Source organism: Triplophysa rosa, linkage group LG5 (genome assembly GCF_024868665.1).
Source record: "Triplophysa rosa linkage group LG5, Trosa_1v2, whole genome shotgun sequence".
Taxonomy (NCBI): Eukaryota; Metazoa; Chordata; class Actinopteri; order Cypriniformes; family Nemacheilidae; genus Triplophysa; species Triplophysa rosa.
The window spans coordinates 16,607,660-16,629,249 of NC_079894.1; the positions used below are offsets into that span (position 1 = coordinate 16,607,660).

At 38.1% G+C, this 21,590-nt stretch overlaps 3 protein-coding genes across 9 annotated transcripts; 1 reads left to right on the forward strand and 2 right to left on the reverse strand.

Moving 5' to 3' along the window:
* Nucleotides 1-14: 14 nt before the first annotated feature.
* LOC130553900 (UAP56-interacting factor-like) lies at nt 15-5,869 on the reverse strand. Of its 3 annotated transcripts, none has more exons than XM_057333131.1 (9): nt 5,718-5,869; nt 3,825-3,956; nt 3,524-3,729; nt 3,263-3,399; nt 2,766-2,838; nt 2,354-2,409; nt 2,168-2,242; nt 1,535-1,664; nt 15-996 (listed from the first exon to the last, which is right to left on the reverse strand). In XM_057333131.1, exons 2-9 carry the CDS (start codon nt 3,943-3,945, stop codon nt 895-897), a joined length of 900 nt encoding a protein of 299 aa, XP_057189114.1. In that variant the 5' UTR covers nt 3,946-3,956; nt 5,718-5,869; the 3' UTR covers nt 15-894. The 3 variants fall into 3 exon arrangements, with proteins under 3 accessions (XP_057189114.1, XP_057189113.1, XP_057189112.1); XM_057333130.1 differs by lacking the exon at nt 5,718-5,869 and adding an exon at nt 4,332-4,520 and having other exon boundaries at nt 16-996; nt 3,524-3,726; XM_057333129.1 differs by lacking the exon at nt 5,718-5,869 and adding an exon at nt 4,332-4,520 and having other exon boundaries at nt 19-996.
* cpdp (CPD photolyase) lies at nt 4,745-11,436 on the forward strand. 5 transcript variants are annotated; one of them, XM_057333113.1, is made up of 11 exons: nt 5,481-5,656; nt 5,779-6,131; nt 6,215-6,360; nt 6,959-7,141; nt 7,448-7,606; nt 7,753-7,951; nt 8,258-8,407; nt 8,547-8,668; nt 8,851-9,010; nt 9,263-9,475; nt 11,020-11,436. In XM_057333113.1, the coding sequence occupies exons 1-10, from the start codon at nt 5,643-5,645 to the stop codon at nt 9,433-9,435; spliced, it is 1,659 nt and encodes a 552-aa protein (XP_057189096.1). In that variant the 5' UTR covers nt 5,481-5,642; the 3' UTR covers nt 9,436-9,475; nt 11,020-11,436. The 5 variants fall into 5 exon arrangements, with proteins under 5 accessions (XP_057189100.1, XP_057189096.1, XP_057189097.1 ...); XM_057333114.1 differs by having other exon boundaries at nt 11,023-11,436; XM_057333117.1 differs by lacking the exons at nt 5,481-5,656; nt 11,020-11,436 and adding an exon at nt 4,745-4,811 and having other exon boundaries at nt 9,263-10,997.
* A 642-nt stretch (nt 11,437-12,078) lies between these two features.
* Nucleotides 12,079-15,053, reverse strand: nmur1b (neuromedin U receptor 1b). The gene is made up of 2 exons (XM_057333127.1): nt 14,198-15,053; nt 12,079-12,428 (listed from the first exon to the last, which is right to left on the reverse strand). Exons 1-2 carry the CDS (start codon nt 15,051-15,053, stop codon nt 12,079-12,081), a joined length of 1,206 nt encoding a protein of 401 aa, XP_057189110.1.
* Between the last annotated feature and the right edge of the window lie 6,537 nt (nt 15,054-21,590).

Consider the following 21,590-nt stretch of genomic DNA (forward strand, 5'->3'; position numbering starts at 1 on the left):
GACAATCTGTCATGATAACAGATTTTGTAGCAATTCTTTGTGAGGCTCATTAAAAAATGAAGTAAAAATGAAATATTTGAATATTCATATCAACTTCATTTTTTGCTATGTTGAATCTATTTGTCTTACTTTCGACTGTGCCATTTAATTTCTGCTTTACTAAATATGCTTAAATTCAAGGCAGTACAACAAAACTCATGTCTACAATTACAGTACAGTACTAAGAACAGGGAGAACACCTAATTGGTATTAGAAATATGATAAGATGTAGTGTCAAATTAAACAATGTTGGTGTACATATTAAGTAACATTTCAATAGTTTTAAACATTTTAAGGTATTGCATTTTATTTAGTGTATTTCTATTTTCTAACAAGAATCTGTTTGGGATCAAAATTTTGAAAACCAACATTTGTTGCATAACATTGCATTTAATTGAAACATTATAAAACATCTTTAAAACAGTCTTTTCGCTGTACAAAAATGCAATCTGCTTATACAAGGGTGTTAGGAAAAACAAAGACATGGATTTTAAATTCCGAGACAAAAACTTTAAAGGTCATTGTTAGCTGCAATAATACAATGCATATAAAAAAACAGGACTCTGTCAAATAAATGGCCATTTAGAAGACAACACAATATAAACAAATGTAGATACAACAGTTTTACTTGCTTTGTGAGGATAGAACAGAAGGCATTTAAAAAAAAGTGAACCACTTCCCCAACTCTTCCAGAAAACCAGCACATCTGATTTCTGATAAAGTCTCTTCAATACATTGAAATGAGTCATGAACAGTGCAAGTTCAGCTCTGGTCCTTGTTTGTCTGCTTCATTCTGTAGCATTGGTGCGAGAACAGAAATAGAGGGACATGTGACCAACGTCTCAGAGTTCAGATCTAGGCCACAGTGACGAATCGACCTCCTTTGCTGCTCTGATGTGCTGCTGCCACGCATTGGTCCTTCAGAATGCGGAACCGTTCGTTGAGGGTCATTCCAGTCTGATATAGTAAAGTAGAATAACAGTCACAATCAGATTTACCAGAATTGACCCGTCACCTCATTAGGTTGAGGTTTTCTGCTACAGTGCTAGAACAAAAAGCTTTTGATAGCAGAACTCTGACTCAAGTGAAACCTTTTTAAAGAAACTGTGGCAATCCGGTTAAATACAACTTGAGCTCTGTCAACAGCACGTGAGGTATGTGGTTGACTACCACAGACAATTTCATCTTGTTCAACTGTTAAAAAAGGATGTCTATTTTAGGTGACTTTAACCCTTTATTAGATTTCTATAAACCCTACATTCCTTTAAATACATTTATCTATGTAAAAAAACGGAAAATGCCATTAGAAGCTTTGCTTTAATTGCATGTCCTCAATAGCCTCATGTATTTTCAAACATAACTGGAAAGTCGACAGTGTGGCAATATCTCTTAACGGTGTAACTAACAAAAAAACCCTGACAACACTTCTGGGAAGTAATAGGGAATTTAAGATGAAAGAAGTGTTTCTCAACTAGAGGGCTGAGAGTTGGCCTACCTGTTTTCCAACACTGTTGATGTCAAACTGCAGGGCGACACCTTTAGGCGGTTTCCTCTCTGACTCTTCTTTAGATTGAGGTGACAAGCGTGTTGACGTTAAGGGGCGCAGAGACCAAGACTGAGCATGCCTGCAAATGAGAAATGCTTTTAGTTCTGTGTGCCAAAAGATCTCCCAGCATAAAAGTTGTGTTGGAAGAAGTCCCAAAGGCAAAACCTGTCAAACTAAAATGACAAGATTAAAACAAATGGGTGTGGTTTTGAAACAGGCCAGTCTTATTTACATTTATTCATTTAGTAGACGCTTTTATCCAAAGCAACTTACAAATGAGAAACGTGACAAGAGCGTCATAGTATCCTGATGAGTTTCAAAAGTAAGAAACACAGAAGCTAGAGCAACAAACAAGAAGCCGTTACCATCTGGAAGGCTGCTTCTGAACAAATCTAAATATGTAACCATTAGGGAGAGACCTATACATTTTGAATGATACAATTTTAAGTGACTACCAATTGCAACTGAACAACACTAATGTACTTAGTCCAGTTATTATTACTAAAAAAAAGCATGATCTAAAAGACACACAAAAAACCTGCAGTGTAATCATGCATCTGTGTTTAACATTAGTATACATACTCGGGTTGTGTTCGAGCTGAGGGGTTGTCTATCGACACAGTGAGGATGCCAGAGTTGTTTGTAGAAGTGCGCCACCTGGTGGAAAAGGGTGAGGGTAGTCCAAAGTAAGTATAGAAGACTAACAATCCAGCAAGTACTTGTTTGTGGTACATTTCTAAAAATAGTTTCTCAATGCTGTGTACTTACGAGCGAGTTCTCTGTGTGGGTGGGCCTGACTTTGTCTTTTGAACCTGTGCATGAACCTATGAAAACAAAGTGATAATAACATCATGGCTTTGAATAAATCAAATTCCATACCTACTATTCTATTTAGACTGTAGTACTGTTACCTAACCTGACATTTTGATTGTGCCTTAGAATGATACTCAAGTAAATATCAGGAAGATTGAGGATATGAAAAGCAATTATTTTCTGTACATTACTGATAATTCCACGCTTTCTTGAACATCACTACAAATTTATGTAGATAAAAAGATCTAGCAACACACACAAGCTGTAAAGTTGCATGCCCCATGACCAGATGAATCTGCTGAAAAAAGGTCAATGTTGCATTTCAAAGCATTAAATCAAGGATAAATCAAGGTGATTGACTTTCTACCTTAAGTCCTCTTCTGAAAAGAAAGGTGGCCTGGCGGGCGTCTCTCTGAGTTTGCGGAGCAGAGGGAGCGTTCCTAAAGAGTAGATGACCAAAGAGAAGAGACGTTTTCAAAAACTAGTCTTTTAATACAAGTAAAATAATTTTACCTACACCTTTTTCTTGTGGCTTTATCCATCACTTTCATAGCGTTTTTCATAATTTAAATAGGTGCAAAACAGCTTTAAAGTAATATAAACAGGTTTTAAAGACACTGGATTGTCTTCATATCAAGGTTTTCGATAACATCACAGGGCAATGTTTTAAAGCAGTAATTTTCTCACTGGCTTTGCATGGTATAACAACAATACTGGTGGATTTGTTCTGTTTAGACAAAGTTAGAATTAGCACTGATCACAAAGCAACTAAGATTTATTCAATAAAATGCTCATTTTGATCAACCCTACTCCTGCCTCCCGTTCCCCAACATCTCTGCATCTTGGCTTTAATTCAAGTTATACCATTTCCTCTGAAGCCGAAAGGGTCCGCGGGAAACGAAGCCCTGGAGTTTCTGGGAATCCATCTGCCTGTTCGGTCTCCTTTGGAGCTGCATCTGTCGCTGCTGCATGTCACGCCGTTGGACAAATGGCTGAGATCTCTGTAAAATATGTAAAATGTTGCACCGATTTAATCACACATGGATGACCACAAAAGCACCTTTGATGCCCAGACTATGCCACCATCCCCCAGCACTATTTCCAACACATCACAGGATTTCATACCTGGTACAAAGCTGATCTGTTGGCACCCTGTCGGTTCAGCATTGTCCGGTTCTGAGCAGGTCGATTGAGTGGACTGATACCTTTAAGCAGAGCAGCATTCTTCCTCGCTGCCAAGCCAGTGATGACCCCCTGGCCACGACGTCTGGCCACAGAAGTGGGCAGAAGTTTACGGTTTTGAGCGAAGCGTTTATTCACAACACCTCCTACTGGAACAGCATTAATGTTTTTAAATGGGGTAAAATGTAACAGCACATGGACGTTGTAAAGAATCTCGTAACCCTAGAAAATATTGCATACTGACCTCTTTTCAATGGAAAACCAGCTCTTGCCCCATTTGTCTTCCCTTGGGTAAGGCCGCCTTTCAAAGGGGGCCTGCGCTTTGTCTTCTGGGTCTGCATTTGTTTCTGCTTCTTATTTAGCATGATAATATCATCTGTAAAATGAAATTGCAACAAATTAAATAAGAAAAATATCTATCACTTCAATTCAAAAACTACTGGACTGTTTATTAAACAGCAAGAAAACTACTACAACAAGCATGTAAGTAACAATTATGCTTTAAATAAACATGAATAACATTTGAAAAATGATAGAGTATGAGTTTAACATCTTCGTGCTAGTTCATTACATCAGTGATAACTTAGAAAGTTAATCACAATTAAACCGATAAACGACATACGTGTATCGTAAAACAATATCTAACGACTGTTGCGACGCTTGAATCGAATCAGACTCTGATAAATAACATGTAAGATAAGGGAATGCTAGTCAGCTAAACACATTCGACCAGTTTTATCTGTGGCCTAACCTAAAGACATGTCCACTTTATCCACTGCCTCGGTACTCGCAACACCCCCTGATTTAAAACTAGATTTGCTCATTATTTAATTCGGTCTATGTTTGATATAAAGATGGAAACGACAGACGGGCGATCCAACAATCTAGCTGAATAAACTGATATGCTCCGCACTCTGGCCAGCTTTCTAGTGATGGGTCGTTCTTGAACGAACGAATCTTTAATGTGACTCGGGAAGAACGAGTCGTCGTAGGGAGTGATTCGTTCAGCCGCGCATGCGCATTGCGCAACATTCTATGGGTCCTGTACTGGAATTCAAGAAGAACGAACGATTCAAACCCGAAGACTCGAGAGGTGAACTAATCAATTCTCTTTCCGGCTCAGACTGCATTGGTTTAGCTTACGACGCTGTCACGTGATGAACGAAGGAGTCAAACCCGAGGACTTGTCAGATAAGAGGTGTGGTGAGCTAATCATAGACTAAAGACCCAGGTAAACAATGAATTAATCTTTTCTGTTTCTTATAGCATTATAGTTTTGTATTGTTTGTAATGTGATCAACGTTTGCATAATGAACGAAATGAACGATATGACTCGAAAAAAGATTCGTTCATTTTGCTGAACGAGACTCAAAGATCCGAGTCAGTAAAATGATCCGAATTTCCCATCACTACAGCTTTCATTTAACAGTAACGTTTCTGCGCATGCGCGAATCTACGCACATTTTATTTAAATCCCACACATTTACGACCCTTCTACCAAACAGATATCTCCGAAATATGTGTTTTGATCAATCTCATATGTGTTAACAACACCCTATAAAAAAATATTGCATCTCTTTTAGTTAATGAAACGTTTCTGACTGTCAATCATTTTAGCTGACATCTGATTTGCTGACATGTTTTGGAAGGCGGGAATTTAGAGTGGGGGCGTGTTCTTGATTAACATCTAGCGGAGATTAGCAAAAGGCTAAAAAAGTAAAAGTCGCTTATCGTACCTTTGTCTGTTTAATATTGTTCACACTGTTCGGTTTCACATAATATATAAGCCAATGCATTATATGATAATAACAGTTTCAAGACAAAATGCCTCGTTGGGTAACAGCAGACTCGTAAGTCCCGCCGCCCACGGGAGTCATTGGCCAATAAGCGAAGTTACAAAACACGTCTTGGAATACAATACTCCACACTCGTGTAGCGTGCTGCATCACAATAAAATAAATTTACAGAAACAACCGATTTTTTGGGTAATGCATCTTTAAAGTTGACTGCCAACCGCAAATCAAATCAAAATTTTTGTAGCAAACGTTTGGAAAATCAACGTATGCTACATATTAGGTAATGCATACCTGCCTCTCTTTCGTAATACATTGTGTACTGTATACAAAACATAAAGTACCATGCTTTTGTTAATCAAGTCTGTTTTCCTTCTTAGATCCTAAACTTTCGTATATTTGTAGATTCTGTTCTACGCGTGAGTGCATCAGATACAGCAGAGTGCTGCTTGGTGCCATCAGAGGTCCAATCCAGTCCCAACGTTGTATCACCATGCCTGGAAACAAACCCAACCTAAAACGTAAGAAAGAGTCACCGAGCAGCGCCGATGGAAAGCAGCCGAAGCTCGCAAGAGTGAAAGCGGGGAAGAGGGACAGGGAGCCCGGCTGGCTGGAGGCGGAAGTGGTTCAGCTCCGCAGAGAAGCACAGGGATGCGAATTCAACAAGAAGCGCCTCCGGTATTTGTCTGACTGTCAGAAAATCAAGCAGGGATCTGATGGGGTGCTTTACTGGATGTTCCGGGATCAACGAATGCAAGGTAAACATAGTAAAGAACATAGGAAGAAGAAGGTTAGCTGATTCGACTAGAATTCAGTAACACCTTTTGTCGTTGTGTTTCAGATAACTGGGCGCTGATCTACGCTCAGCAGCTCGCGCTGACTGAGAAACTTCCTCTGCACGTCTGCTTCTGTCTGGTGCCACGGTATATGGATGCAGCTTACCGACAGTATGCCTTTATGTTGAAAGGATTGCGAGAAGTGGCAAAGGTATAGTCGTAGTATAAAGTGCACGAGTGGGTTTATGTTCAGTTGACAAGTAGACTATATGTGCTCCAAAACAGATTCTACCGGTATACACTACAAATACCACACCATATTTCTATTACTGGGATGATTAAACTTCAAATTCCGCCAAAATCTACACTAGGAATTACAGTATCCTATTATTGCTTCTAGTTGTGCATTTTAATTAACAGAACTCCTACAAAGTATGTCGTCTCTCAAAAACTTCGTCCTTTTTTCACATCCATAAGGCATGTTTATTTCTCTTTTTTTTTAATAGGAAATTTGTGCATGTAGACTGATATTTTTCTGATGTTGTGACTCATTAACAGGGGTTTCGGAAATTATCAACAGACAGTTCAATGTATTTGTAGTAAATATATTCTCTGAGAATTTATATTTTAAGACTGCAAATGTCACATCCATAATGCTGGAATTACCCTAATAATAGTACTTGGCCACTCCCTTGACTCTTTATTTAGAGAGCCTTGGTGTTTCATTTTACAGAGCTTTTATGTTTTTCTACGCAAGTTCACATAGCAGGGATATTTAGTATTCAAACCATTTGTATGTCTTGTTAAAGGAATGCAAAGGCCTGGATATTCAATTCCATCTATTGTCAGGAGAGCCTGGACAAAATCTGCCAACCTTTGTTAAAGAATGGAACTTCGGGGCAGTGGTGACTGACTTTAACCCCCTCAAAATCTCTCTTCAGTTGAATGAAACCGTTAAACAAGATCTTCCCTCTGATATACCTTTCATTCAGGTATGCCATTTGTTTTGTGTAATTTTGTATTTTCTGTATTTAACGTCTAAGATCGTTGTTTCAACTCTACTTTTTGCTACTACCATTCTACATAGTCATCCTACCCTAAATCCATCTACCAATTAAAAACAGATCTGAAGTAGAACACTGGATCGTTAAAATGTTAAAAAGACAGATCTAAGCTGTTAGGATTCTTATAAGGATATTATGAACGTTCAGTGGCATAAGCATTCATGGGAATAAAGGGTTAATCATGGATTCGCATCTCAATTCTTAAATGTCACATCATCATTGTTTTACATTAAGGTTGATGCACATAATGTGGTACCATGCTGGGAAGCATCTGGGAAGCTGGAATATGGAGCCAGGACTATAAGGGGGAAAATCACCAAACTTCTCCCAGAATTCCTCACAGAGATCCCGCCTGTGGACACGCACCCCCACACTGCTTCTCGTGCAGCAAAGGTTGGATGCCCATTTGGTGTTTATGTTTTTAGACCACTTTTCCAAATGCATTATGACATTGATTATTTGCATGAGAAATTCCTGTGATACTAAACACGTTTTTTGTTTTCGCCGTTATCTTACTGAATATTGTTGTCTCTCATTAGCCGATAGACTGGGAGAAGGTGCTGTCATCTCTTGAGGTGGACCGGAGTGTTGGAGAGGTGGATTGGGCCCACCCTGGCACCTCTGGTGGTATGGCCATGCTTGAGTCCTTTATTGATCAGCGTCTTCGTCTCTTTGCCACACACAGGAATAATCCCAACTCTGATGCTGTCAGCAATCTGTCACCGTGGATCCACACTGGTCAGTCTGCATTCAAATTGTACAGCCTGTAAACAATTGTAGTATTGTGTTTTTGTTATAATTACCGACATTGCGTACTGTAAGGTAAAACTTGTTGTAAATTACTTTAATTGGTGGTAAGGTTTATGTTTGAGGGATGTATATCTTATTCTGTCCTCATTTTATATCTGTCTATAATTTCTTATAGATGTTGTGAACAGGTGTTAGCTTAAAAATGTCATCTCAGTCATCTCATCTGATTGAAGATCCAAGGTGACACAGTATAGAATGATCCTTTTGTCTTTCTCTTCATTTTTTTTCTTGAAGGTCAGCTGTCCTCTCAGCGCATCGTGATGCAGGTCAAGCAGGAGAAGAGCTTCAGCGAGTCTGTGGCGTCATTTACAGAAGAGCTGGTTGTGCGCCGGGAGCTCGCTGACAACTTCTGTTTCTACAATCCCAACTATGACAACATTTCAGGTGAGTGGTGTTGTCAGTTAAAGTCTAATGCAGTGTTTTGATAATACTATCAACATTTTTTTTAGATGGTGGATGCAGAAAATTGGTCTTTTGAAATCTGTCATCTTTTGTTTCACTGTTTATTTATTGTTTTGCACAGGTGCATATGAATGGGCAAAGAAGACTTTGCAGGACCACGCTAAAGACCGCCGGACGTACATTTACACCAAAGAGCAGCTGGAGAACAGCGAGACCCATGAGCAGCTGTGGAATGCAGCACAGGTAGCTTTAAAATAACAATCTCAGTTTAATGACCACTGATGTATTACTGTGATGCATTACTGTAAATGTTTTTTTATTGTTTTTTTAAATGTTGTTTTTAATTGGATTACTAGACCAAGGTACTACTACAGTTCTTTGTATAGGATAGCTGTAGTAAATAACTGAACAAAGTTTTGATTTAGCGACAACTGGTGCTAGAAGGAAAGATGCATGGCTTCCTGCGCATGTACTGGGCGAAGAAGATCCTGGAATGGACTGCATCCCCTGAAGAAGCCCTCTCTATTGCCTTATATTTCAATGATCACTATTCCTTGGATGGATGTGACCCCAATGGATTTGTGGGTGAGAAACATGATGGTGTTTTGATTGCTACGGTGGATCAAATACATATGATACATTAATGATCAAGTAATCATTGATTCGTGGCCTTATTAATGCAGTATAATACTAAATTTTGCCACTTTAAAAATATTGTAGGTATATTGTGAAATAATATAGGTAATAGTATGAGTTATTTAATGAATACATTCAGTTCTCAATGTCTTTTATCGTTGATTATTCTATTTCATATTTTCTCCGTATTGTTTCTTGCAGGTTGCATGTGGTCCATCTGTGGCATTCATGACCAGGGCTGGGCAGAGAGGCCCATTTTTGGGAAAATCCGTTATATGAATTATGCCGGCTGCAAGAGGAAGTTTGATGTGCCGCAGTTTGAAAAGAAATATGCTGCCACTGAGACTTCCAAAAAACATGGGACATCGTTATAGCTTAATTCAAATGCATTTCTGAAATCCAACCGATGGTCAGGTCAGTTCTGTTTACACTGCTTTTAAAGATTTACTGTTACTAATTTTTTGGCAGACATTTTTCTCCGGTGAGGAGAAGCTTATTATTTGTCATTTATAACAGTTTTTTGTTCTACAGGAGTTAATCGGTGTTTTTTAAATGTATACAGATGTATTGATATCTTGTTATCTTACATGTGACTTCACAGTAACATCTTGAAATTCACAATATAGACACATTGTACTGGGCAGGGTGATATACTGTAATCTACATGGACCATAATAAAATTAATTTTAGTATTACAAGTATTTGTCATATTATGCATAACACTTTTAATGAAATGCCTCAGATAAAAACATTACTTGTAGGAAAGTCAAACTCTTTCAATCGCCTTTCTCTAAATTACTGGTGTGCATCTTGAGACAAAACAATGGCAATGACATTTTTAAAGCAACACTATAGAACTTTTGCTCACAGTTTCCCCATGTGGTTGATAAGGGCTATTGTCTGTTACCAAGGTTGTAAATAATTTTGCTGTATAAGCGTCCCCATGGACAGCGCAATTACACATGAATTTGTTGACTATGCTGATGGAACAAAAACGATAGAGGGAATGCAGAAACTTTGTTTGGAAACTCTTTCGCAGGCAGGGAATGGGTGGGGCTGTGTGTACCCCGAAACAGACCTTTCAGAGTGTTGTAGCCACTATGAGGCTGCTCAGGTGGCAGCGGCAGTAGAATTCATCCAGTTAAGAGTTTTTCTACCACTGAAATAATTTAAGAGACATCATTTTAAGGTCGAAAAACTACAAAGCATTGTTATAGATATGGCAGGGCAATTTATCTTCAGTTAAGACTGAAACTGGAAAAAAATCATATTAATACAGATGTATTGTGATAGTTTTCTCCTCAAAACAAACAAAAAATGTGAAGGAGCTAAAATATCAGACTATTCCTAGTTTAATCCCCACAAAGGGTGATAATATAATGTAGATACTGTGTAAGTGAAGTGTTGCAGTGGAAAGTTTTATGATATACAGGTACAGTTGTGCTCAAGAGTTTACACACCCCTTGCAGAATCTGGAAAAAGCTGAAACTTTTGGAAAATTGAAAGGATTTTTGAAAATTATGGTTTATTTTTAATTTAGTTCTGCCCTGAGCAAGTTATTTCACTAAAGAAATGTTAACATATAGTTCACACTAAAGAATAATAACAGAATTTCTAAAAATAGCCCAGCATGAAGTGCTCTAAAATTTCCTGGTAGATGGCTGCGTTTCCTGTGGACTTCAGAAAACACAGTGGACCAAAGTCCTCTTTTCAGATGAAAGTAAATTTTGCATTTCATTTGGAAATCAAGGTCCCAGATTCAAAATTCCATGTTGCTTGAAGTCCAGTGTGAAGTTTCCACAGTCAGTGATGATTTGGGCTGCCATGTCATCTGCTGGTGTTGGTCCACTGTGTTTTCTGAGGTCCAAGGTCAACGTAGCCATCTACCAGGACATTTTAGAGCACTTCATGCTTCCTTCTGCTGACAAGCCTATGGAGATGCTGATTTCATTTTCCAGCAGGACTTGGCACCTGCCCACACTGCCAAAGGTACCAAAAGCTGGTTCAATTACCATGGTGGTACTGTGCTTGATTGGCCAGCAAACCCGCCTGACCTGATCAAGAGGAAGATGAGAGACACCAGACCCAACAATGCAGATGACCTGAAGGCCGCTATCAAAGCAACCTGGGCTTCCATTACACCTGAGCAGTGCCACAGGCTGATTGCCTCCATGCCACGCCACATTGAGTAATTCATGCAAAAGGAGGCCTAACCAAATATTGAGTGCAAAGAAATGAACATACTTTTCAGAAGCCTGACATGCCTATCTTATGTAATATTCTAATTTTCTGAGACACTGAATTTTGGGTTTTCATTATCTGTAAGTCATAATCATCAAAATTTCAAGAAATAAAGGCTTGAAATATTTCACTATGTGTAATGAATCTATATACTGTATATGGGTTTCACTTTCTGAAATGAGTGACAAAAAACTTTTTTCACGATATTCATTTTTTTTAGATGTATCTGTATTAGAGACAGCTGAAGATAACTAATAAAATGCAAAGCACAAACAAGACGGCCAACAATAATATTTATTGCAATATATATTTTCCAATTTTTTTCATAGTGTAACAGATTTGACTAATTTTATTATTTAACTTCCCATATACATCATTAAGAATATATTGCCAAAAGTTTAAAATCAAATATAGTCAAAATAAAAATAAATATTTTATTAGCTATGAAAATGTGATATGAAATATATATATATATGAAAATATATTAAATATAGCTTCCTACACAATTCCTTAACAATTTTATCAGGAATTTTGCAGATTTACATAAATTACATTTGATGACATTACTCGCATGTTATTTACCTCTTGATGGTATTATTCTAATATTATAGCAAAGTATATATGTTATCATGTTATATGTTACCCCATATTATCATTGTAACATTTTAGCATGTCAACGAATGATAATGTAAACTGTATTGAGTGCTCTGTTTTCCAAGCAGCTGCAAGTGATTTGGCATTGTGACAATAAATTGAACAGAATCTCCATGTAATTTCTAGAGAGGTTGTGGCAGCCCACGCGGGTGAAACTTCACCGAAAGCGAGGACGAACGAGAGGCAGAAAGCGTGGCAGAAACAACACTGCGCAATGTGACCTTACTTATGGAAAGCTGACGCTGGCTTTTTTGGCACACCACCTCACGAAACATTTCTCTGAAGCGTGAAGACATGAGGTTATACAGGATGGGATTGACCACTGAGCCCAGGTAGAAGAAGACACCAGACATGAGATGCACGTACTCATAGACACGGTGGTGCTCGGCAGTCCAGGTGTCAATGTAGCTCCACATGACACGATCGATATGAAAAGGGGCCCAGCAGATGCCAAACACGATCACCAATGCACCTGTGAAACAGAGGGAATGTGTTATATGTATACTGTTGATAGACCAACAGTGTATTTGAAAACTTAAAGTGATTGTTCATCCAAAATAAAAATGTTGTGATTTTTTCAGTCATGACATCCAAAACCTGTATGATTTTCTTTCTTCTGTGAAACACAAAGAAGATGTTTTGTGAAAATACAATGGAAGTCAATGGGGCCAATGTTGTTTGGTTACCAACATTCTTCAAAATATCTTCTTTTGTGTTCAGCAGAAGAAAGAAAGTCATACAGGTTTTAAATTTTCAAGAAAAACGTTTAACAAAAAGACACAAATATGTGACAAACTACACTTGTACACCTGAGTGAACATAAGGGAAACTAAGGCAACACATCCATTTAAAATCACCTAGGACCAGTTGGTTAATAAAGCAATAAGCCCCGCGAAGCAGTGGGTTACAGTGCATTTTATAACAGCTAAGGGCGTTGTGGCACGACGTGAAGCGGAGTGCCTAAAACCCCGTAGCTGTTATAAAATGCACTGTAACCCACTGCTTCTCGGGGCTTATTGCTTTTATAAAACGGTTATTCCATATGCTTAGCAAGGTTTCATAAAATAAAGTAAATAATATGATATTTAGGCTATGTGGTGCGGTCAGCCGTTATATATTGAGGTATTTTATAACGGCTTAGAACTCCGCTCAGCCAATCAGAATCAAGGACCAGAACTGACCGTTTTATAAAAGTATTTGTTAAAGTGATTTAAACAAAAGAAATGCACTCTAAAGGAATTTTTTGCAGATGTCAACATTGGTGTAATGTTTTTTTTAATCTAATCTAGACATAAGTGTTTAAATACTTTTCAAGGCAATTGTATGTGTTTCAAAGTATAACACAAACTGTTACTCTTGGCACACATCTGTGCGACTGACAGTGTTTATTAACTTGCCTAGATCTAAAGTATTTTGTTTCTCTAAGGTTTTGTTAAAATTCGGAGGTCGGCCACACAGTGAAGTGCTGACCAAAAATTACAATAAGCCAGATACAAAATGATGCTATTACTAAATCAGATTCGCTTTTATTTACAATAACATGACAAGAGGCTGATAAAGCACAGTTGGGTACCGGCTCTGTTTATCAGGATAGATTATTCTAACGTGTTCCATGAGGTTCCTTGAAGTGCATGTAGCCTTACGTAAACCACAGAACGAGAATGTAACGTAACTGGAGAAAGGGTGGCAACTCTCAATTCTCATTCGTTATGTGTTTCTTTACTTTAAGTTTTATATTCAGAGAACGTACACAAGCTTAACATCTGCAAGGTATGATTCTTAATTTCTTTTACCTTCTTAACGGTTTGGAAAGTAACGTATTCTTTTTACAGTGGGGGAGATTTCACCCCAAAATGAAAATTCTGTCATCATTTACACACCCTCTTGTCATTTCAAACCTGTATAACTTTCTTCCTTCTGCAAAACAAAAAAGAAGATATTTTGAAGAATGTTGGTAACCGAACAACGGCGGTACCCATTCACTTGGCTAAAATGGACACAAAACCAATGCAAGTGGGTACAGCCGTTGTTCAGTTACCAACATTCTTCAAAACATCATCTTCTGTGTTCTGTAGAAAAAATAAAATCATCAAATCTCTCAAGGTATGAAAGTGCAGCAATACAATTTTCTTCTTGGTACTCCAAATGCACTGTAAGTTGCTTCAGTAAAATGTGTCTCTGAATGGTGAAATGTAAACATTGTGGCTTACAGATACCAACAGAGCTTGAAATTGAACTCACAAAGCATTTTTATGACTTGGCGATGACATGCCCTTTGATGCAATCCGTCCTCACTGAGCCCCGTCATTGAATCAAAACACTCTCTTTCCCGATGCAACTGCAGGCCGATGAGCACATACAAAACAGTGATCATCAACATGGGCAGTATGAAGAACAGCAGTGCTGTCACCTGCACCAACAGGTTGTAGATCCAGGTTTCGTGCACCAGAACACAGACGGCTGACTCAGGGAATGTGAGTCCAAAACGGGGTTTTAATGTAGCAATGCCATGCAGGCTGGTATTGGGCAAAGCACACAACAAAGAGATTCCCCATAATGCAATGATAACCCGCTTGGCATGAGCTTGTGTCGCTGTGTATTTGGCATGGAGGGGATGCACCACTGCTCTGTAGCGTTCTGCGCTGAGGGCGGTCACGTTGAGCACGGAAGCAAAGCAGACCGTCTCGAACAGGCAGGTCTTGAAGTAGCAGCCGGCAACTCCTAACAGAAAAGGATAATTGCTCCAAAGTTCATAAATCTCCAACGGGAGACCCAGCAATAGGACAAGAAGGTCGGAAATCGCCAGGCTGAACAGGTAGTAGTTTGTTGTTGTGCGCATTACGCGGTGCCGGGCGATGACAATACAGGTCAGGCTGTTGCCCAGCACACCAACTATAAAGATGAGCAGGTAGATGGCACACATAGGCACGAAGAGGGGAGAATGGCAAGGCCCCATGTTCTTCTCCAGGTAAGCTCTGCGGCTCAGACAAAGGTCTGCCATGTCTTCTGTGCTAAGGCACTTGTTCCCTTCGGGGCACCATGATGCATTCACAGTTATGTACAGGGAATCTGGGGATGAGCAGTTGAGCTGGATCATTGGTGACTGATGGGAAATGCCTGCAGAAGTTTGACAAACGCAAAAATGAGACAAGAGACATAAAAGATCAATACTGGGTTAGCAATTTTGAAGGTTATTTATTTTTTCTGAAGAACTGTATATTTTCTTTAGGCATAAGAACTCAGACTGTGAAGGTCAAAAAGTCAAACATGGCTGAAGACTCGTGCATGACCACTTAAAGATGAGATGTGTCATTTTGTGACAATGGAGACAGCTTTCCAAGCACCAGTGTTTCTATGCTTAAATGTTTCGCATCATATAAATATATTAACTTTTCAGGATAATCAAAATACAAGTGGCTTACTTTGAGAATAAAGAATTTTAACATTTAAAAATGGACAAACGGAAAATGTTGTGGTGCCAAACATTAGTCCAAATATCGACATATCAAGTAACTTTAGGTGCGTAAATCCACAGCAAATATATCCAAAAATAGAAAAAAGGATTCGCACACTTTCAAAAAGGCAAGCACATTTATTGTTACATTTTATAATATAAAACTTTTCTGGGATAATTCAACCCAGCGTTTGGGTTTGTCCCTTTTTTGTCCAGCATTAACCCAGCATTTTTTTTTACTGCTAGTTTACTTACAATGACTAAAACTGGTATTAGATTAATTATATTTTGTAGCATTTTCAGAGTGTACAAAACAATAAGCTTGACAATTTTGACCAAATAGTATGTAACGTTTTAATAGGTTTTACAAACAGCATGCAACTCCTACGAAAAAGTCAAATTAATTACTTGATTATATATTTTTTACAATGTTATGTAGAAATGTTTTTTTTCATTGTTATGTCAAAATAACCACACTGGTTTGGAAAAGTTTCTGTCTGTTATTAAGAAAATCAAAGTTACTGAATTTTCAATGTAAATCAATATCATAAATTGCCTTATGAACCGAGTAGGCAAATAGAGAATGTAAAAATAAAGAGCCAAACTCACCTGTGTGAACTCTTGTTGAAAATGTTATTTCTCAATCTGCTCGAGCTTTACATATCCCTCTTTTCCCAGCAAAGTAAATGTTAGGATCAGATTGGATGCAGTGTTGTGGAGTAATCAGACATGATCAAGCAATGAAGAGACACCCGCGCAACTATTTCTCTTTCTTCTAATCTCTCTCTCTCTCTGTTTATTCTCACTGCGTCTCCTCCCCCTAAGTGACGTAGGACCTTTAAACTACCACCACTCTTTTTTCCATCTGTAACTGTCAGAATGCAATATTTCAACTAAACAAGCGTAAGTGACCACCTTTAATGCCTGAGCAATATATTCATCCTGGCACGGATCATGACATATAGTACAATGGGTCCAAAGTCTAAGTGCACATAAACCTGTTGGGTATTTTTCTAATTTAAGGCTAAAATACACTACCAGATTTTTCCCAGATTTTCATTCTGGACTTGTTGCAGAAAGCCTGTGCCAGTCTGCAGATTTGATCAATTAGTGTGTTTCTATCTGAAACTTTCAAAAAGTCTGCAAGTGCATGATGTCTAGTTTAAAAGAAATCTGTTCAGATTTTAAAAGTCTTGTAGTGTATTCCAGCCATTAGCTTCATAAAAACAGCAGCAATTTTGGTGTCTAAAAAGTTTAATTGAAATTAATTTCTCATTTACATTTTCTGTATGTAAAATTGCTTTTTGGCAGTATGCACTTGAATGGACATTGACTTCACAAGTTCTGTAGAACCTGATGATCTATGTTATATCAGCGTGATTTGAGATGTTTCCAAATGAAAGCATGAGAGTCTGACTTCTGTACAAAAGAGTTCACGTGTCACAAATCTGCTTAGTCTGAATAGTGATCTAAAAATAATGCAGATCCTTAAATATTTCTTAAGATGAGATCTTGTAAATGTGTGTTTCAATATACCGTTTATGTTTAACCATTTCAGTTGTCTTAAAGTCCCAGTGAAATTAAAAGTGACAATTCTTATTTTTTCATGAAATATTCCAGTGTTTATAGTAGCAATGTGGCTTATTTTCTTTTTAAAATTCATGTACCCTCATAATCTTCAGTTAAAATCTGAAAATGCACTTCTGCCCTGAAATGACTCAAATGATGTAAACTAGACGGCTTGGCCGGAGCATCAGTTAACCCCTCCCCTTCAACTGTCAGTCTGCTGCAGTTTCATTTCAAAATCAATGCACCAGCTGGTTTTACACATCCAATCAATTCGCATTGAAAAACGCAAGCCACACCCACTAATTTTCTCCGTTGAAATTCCTTTTCACTCGGAAATGTGAAAGAATACGGAAGTAAAAACGATCACAACTTCCGGTTCACTAGGACTTTAAGGTCTTGGTGCCTTACAACTTAAAATTGTAACATTATTTCTGATCATTTTACATTCAGCATGTTTATGCAAACCAAACTTATTGCAAACCAAAATTTTTCTTTTAGATGCAGAAATTTCTTTCTGTGAATAATTATTAATGTCATATTAGTGTTATAAAATGGAGGACTCTTTGTGGTCTTCGACATCCCTAAAAGGAAGTTTGCAGTCTGACAGTGTCTTGGAAACCCTCCACTTCAGCACAAGCAGACTTACTCAATGCTTTGAGAGGTCAGCGAGACTTTTAGTGCATATTGGATGGAAAACATGCAATATATATTAAAAAAACGTATATCTACCCTCAGCTCAATTGACACAAAATCTAAAAATATATGACAATATGACTTTACTATCACCATAATCCAGCCAAGCACAACTAGTGACAAAATTATTGAGCCATACATTGTTGCTTTCATTGCTTAATAAAATGCACTATGCAACAAACCATCAATTACATAAAGACCAATTGTCTGTGATTCAAGGATCAGTCGTGGCCTAATGGTTAGAGAGCTTGACTCATGACCAGAAGGTAGCTGGTTCGATTCTCAGGGAGGGAAATGACGGAGGTGGTTTTGAGCAAGGCACCTTACCCCTACTTGCTCCCCGGGCGCTGCAGTGATAGCTGCTCCGGGTGTACGTGTGTTCACCACTTGCTATTTGTGTGTTCACTACTCTCTGTTAAATGCAGAGGCCCCATTTTGGGTATGGGTCACCATACCTGACAAATAGGTCACTTTCACTTCCCTTTACATGAAACGGCTCTTTTAATTCATTCAGTAATTCTTCTGTTCCTTTACAATGGCGGGTGGCTGGCAACTTACGTTTGAGGTGCTTATCCACCACCTACTGTACTGGAGTGTGGGCCATAGATTTGCCATGTGATGTAATGACAAGCGCAACAACTTAAATTATGAGAGACAGGTTGCATTAACATCGTAACGTGGGTTTTGTACAAGTAAACAACACATGAAACAAAGCTTTCAATTTTCTTCAAGTACAGCACATTCAGAGCTTTTTATTTTCATGTATTTTCATTTTTACCTCGCAGGGCTATATGCTTTTGATAAAAGTAAACAATTAAAAGGAATACAACAGCTATGGGGTGCCGTTTGTAAAATGAAATGTGTACCAAAAACCTGTAATACAGAAAGTATTACAAATGTGGGAAAGTTACATTAATGCATGCATTTTAAAGTTAGACTTTGAATTTTAATGTCAATTCCCCATTACACAGTATTTAGTTCAATTACATCCGAAGTAACTGTAATTAAATACAGAAAAAAACATGAGCAATCCCTTACTTTACTTTTTTAAGGGAAAAGTGATTAAATTACAGTAACTCATTACTTTGGAACTAGTTACACCCAACATGTATGGAAGTGGGCGATTTCGGATGCAGCGTCTGGTTCCACTTACGATTCCTTCTGCGGATGCCCAGGCTCCAAACTGATGTTTTTTATGTAACATGTCAGCGCCCATCGTTAGACGTTTTACGCTCAATTCATTACAATGGAAGGAAGCGGCAGTCTATGGATATTAAGTAAAGATTTTGTAAATTTCTTACCGTAAATATATCAAAACTTTATTTTTGTACGTGAATAAAGCAAAGTCGCTAACAAAAATGCTCGGAAACACGCCTACGAACTTCGCTCGCTGCTACCTGCTCTTTGGGAATTACCCACTTAAGTTTGGTATCTATGTAAAGCTTAGAATTAGGGTTTTTTGAATGGGTTTTTGGTAAATCGTCCGAAATAAGGTCTGTGGTAAACAAAACCTAAATATTTTCACGTTTTATTCTATGACATAAAACACACCAATTGTAAACCGCTTGTAATTTTTTAAAAGTCTTATTGTGTTTTAAAAACAGCGGTTGCTAATAAGTTGCTAAAAGTGACTACTTCCTTTGGCGGGGATGTTAGACGTCATCGCACATATAAAGCTCACAAATAATGCAACATGGGCACAAATGTCTTAAAACATACTGTAGATGCGGATTCACGGAGTAATTACTTACCAGGGAACACATTTTTAATAAAGTTCGAAAGAGTTGTCGGAGGCTTGGTGGTGGTGACGTTGAAATCGAGCGACCTTAAGTGTAGTCTGTTTATAGCATCGTTTGCACCGATTGTATTTCGGCTTCAAAAGTAACAAATGTGGTGTTAATTTTTAAAAACTATCTTGATAGACAAAACGTGTAAACATCATAAACCTTTGTTAATCACAGAGCTTATTTTTTGCGATCTTCCAAAAGTCTAGAGGGAAAAATGCATAGGCTTTCGGTCGAGGGAACCAGCGCAGCTCTTACTTCTGGGTTAGCCTACAAAACTACGTCATCTCTGAGCTACTGGATTGTCCTATCCTAAAAAAACATATATCAATAGAAAGCTTATTTATTCAGCTTTCAGATGATGTAAACATCTCAATTTTGAAAAATGGACTGTTCAGGGTCACATATGTACAAAGTGTCTTTAAATACATTTGAAATTTGCAGAATTAACTGCATGAGAAAAGAACCAATCAATGATTTAGTGGACTCAAGGCCTGTCAGAAAGGTCAAAGATGGTGGGCATAAGTCCCAATAGAAAATGTAGGTTGTGTGAACTGTTGTCCTAAATAAAGCCCAAGCCATGTTGAGTGCTGACTGTGGTCAACCAGGGTCTTACAGGTAAACAAAGGTGGCATAATGTAAAACTGACATAACAAAATATGAGATAAAAGCAAACAAATTAATATAAATGTAAGTTGTATTTAATTTTTAAATTAACTTCAGTAAGAGTACATTTTTATCCCTCTGCCCATGACCCCGTGGAGATCAAACTGACATCAAACAGCTGGACCGACATTGGCTGAAGGATAAACCTTGTGACAGACCCTGCGGCTCAAGTGCCAAATCATGCAGATGAGCTGATGCATATGACCCAGACAGAGCCAAAAGCCTGGATGGTGAGCTTTCATACCACAGATGCTCCAACAAGGTCTGTTTATACAGCAGACACTCGACGTCATTATTAGCGTAGATCAATGTTATGGTGTTGACTGCCAAATGGACTTTAAGTGTGCACTTTTAAGTGTGTGTCTGTGTGAGGCTGCTGTGAGAGGATTTGCGTCACTTTGCAGTAACATATTGTGAATGTGAAGTGCTGTGCATTCCTGTCAAATACACATTGTGAATGCCCCTTTAATATGCTAGACTTACTAAATTGATTAATTGTGTATGTAAAATTATTTTCAGAGAGTTAATATTTCATTAAAAAATATATTATTTTTTCTTACCCCATGACAAGTTTTATGTTTGAGGTGACACCTCACAAAATATTGTTTGATTTATGCTTAAAAAGGAAACATTTTCTAAATTATTTATTTATTGACGAAACGTGTTATAAAGAATGTGCGTGTAATTGTACCTCACATTCTAGGGGACTTAATGGCTGAACTTTTACTGTTCCCTGACAATGATTAAGGCACTTGCATGAAAATGAATTAGAATAAACTGGGTAACACCTCAACCATAAAGCACCTTATATTTATAACCTGCCATAGCATCTGTGAGAAACATGTCTACGTTTGCTGCACAAGGCCACGAAAAATATATCACTTTGATGGTCTGACATGAAGTGGTAAGAACAATTAAATGTTTAAATGTTTTTTTATTTGTCAAGTAACCCTTCGAAAAGCTTCAAAAGGATTAAAATTCAGACAAGCCAAAAACTTTATGCATACAGTGAAATAGACCCTTATGTATGCATTTGTATAAAAAAAATTCCCAGTGCACCTCTCTGTGGAGATTCTCATTTTCACCACCAGGGGGCTGCCCAGAACCATTATATCAGTACCTACATTTTGAGTTACAGTAGGCCTATGCAGGCCCGGATTATTTCTAGATCTTGCCAATGCCTTTGGATTAGTGCCACATGAGCTGCTGTGGACAGTCTTTGACTTCTTCCACGTTCCAGAGCAGGTAACAAAGCTGATTAAGGCATATTTTCAGGATCTCCAATTGTGTATTACCACACACAGGATAGTACCACCACATGGCAACAGCTGGAGGTTGGCATAATGGCAGGTTGCACAATTTCACCACTGGCTTTCACAATGGCAATGGAAATAATAATCTGGGCATCGCATTGGGTGGTTGGAGGAGAATGTTTGAAAAATGGGTTGCGCCTACCTCCAATCAGGCA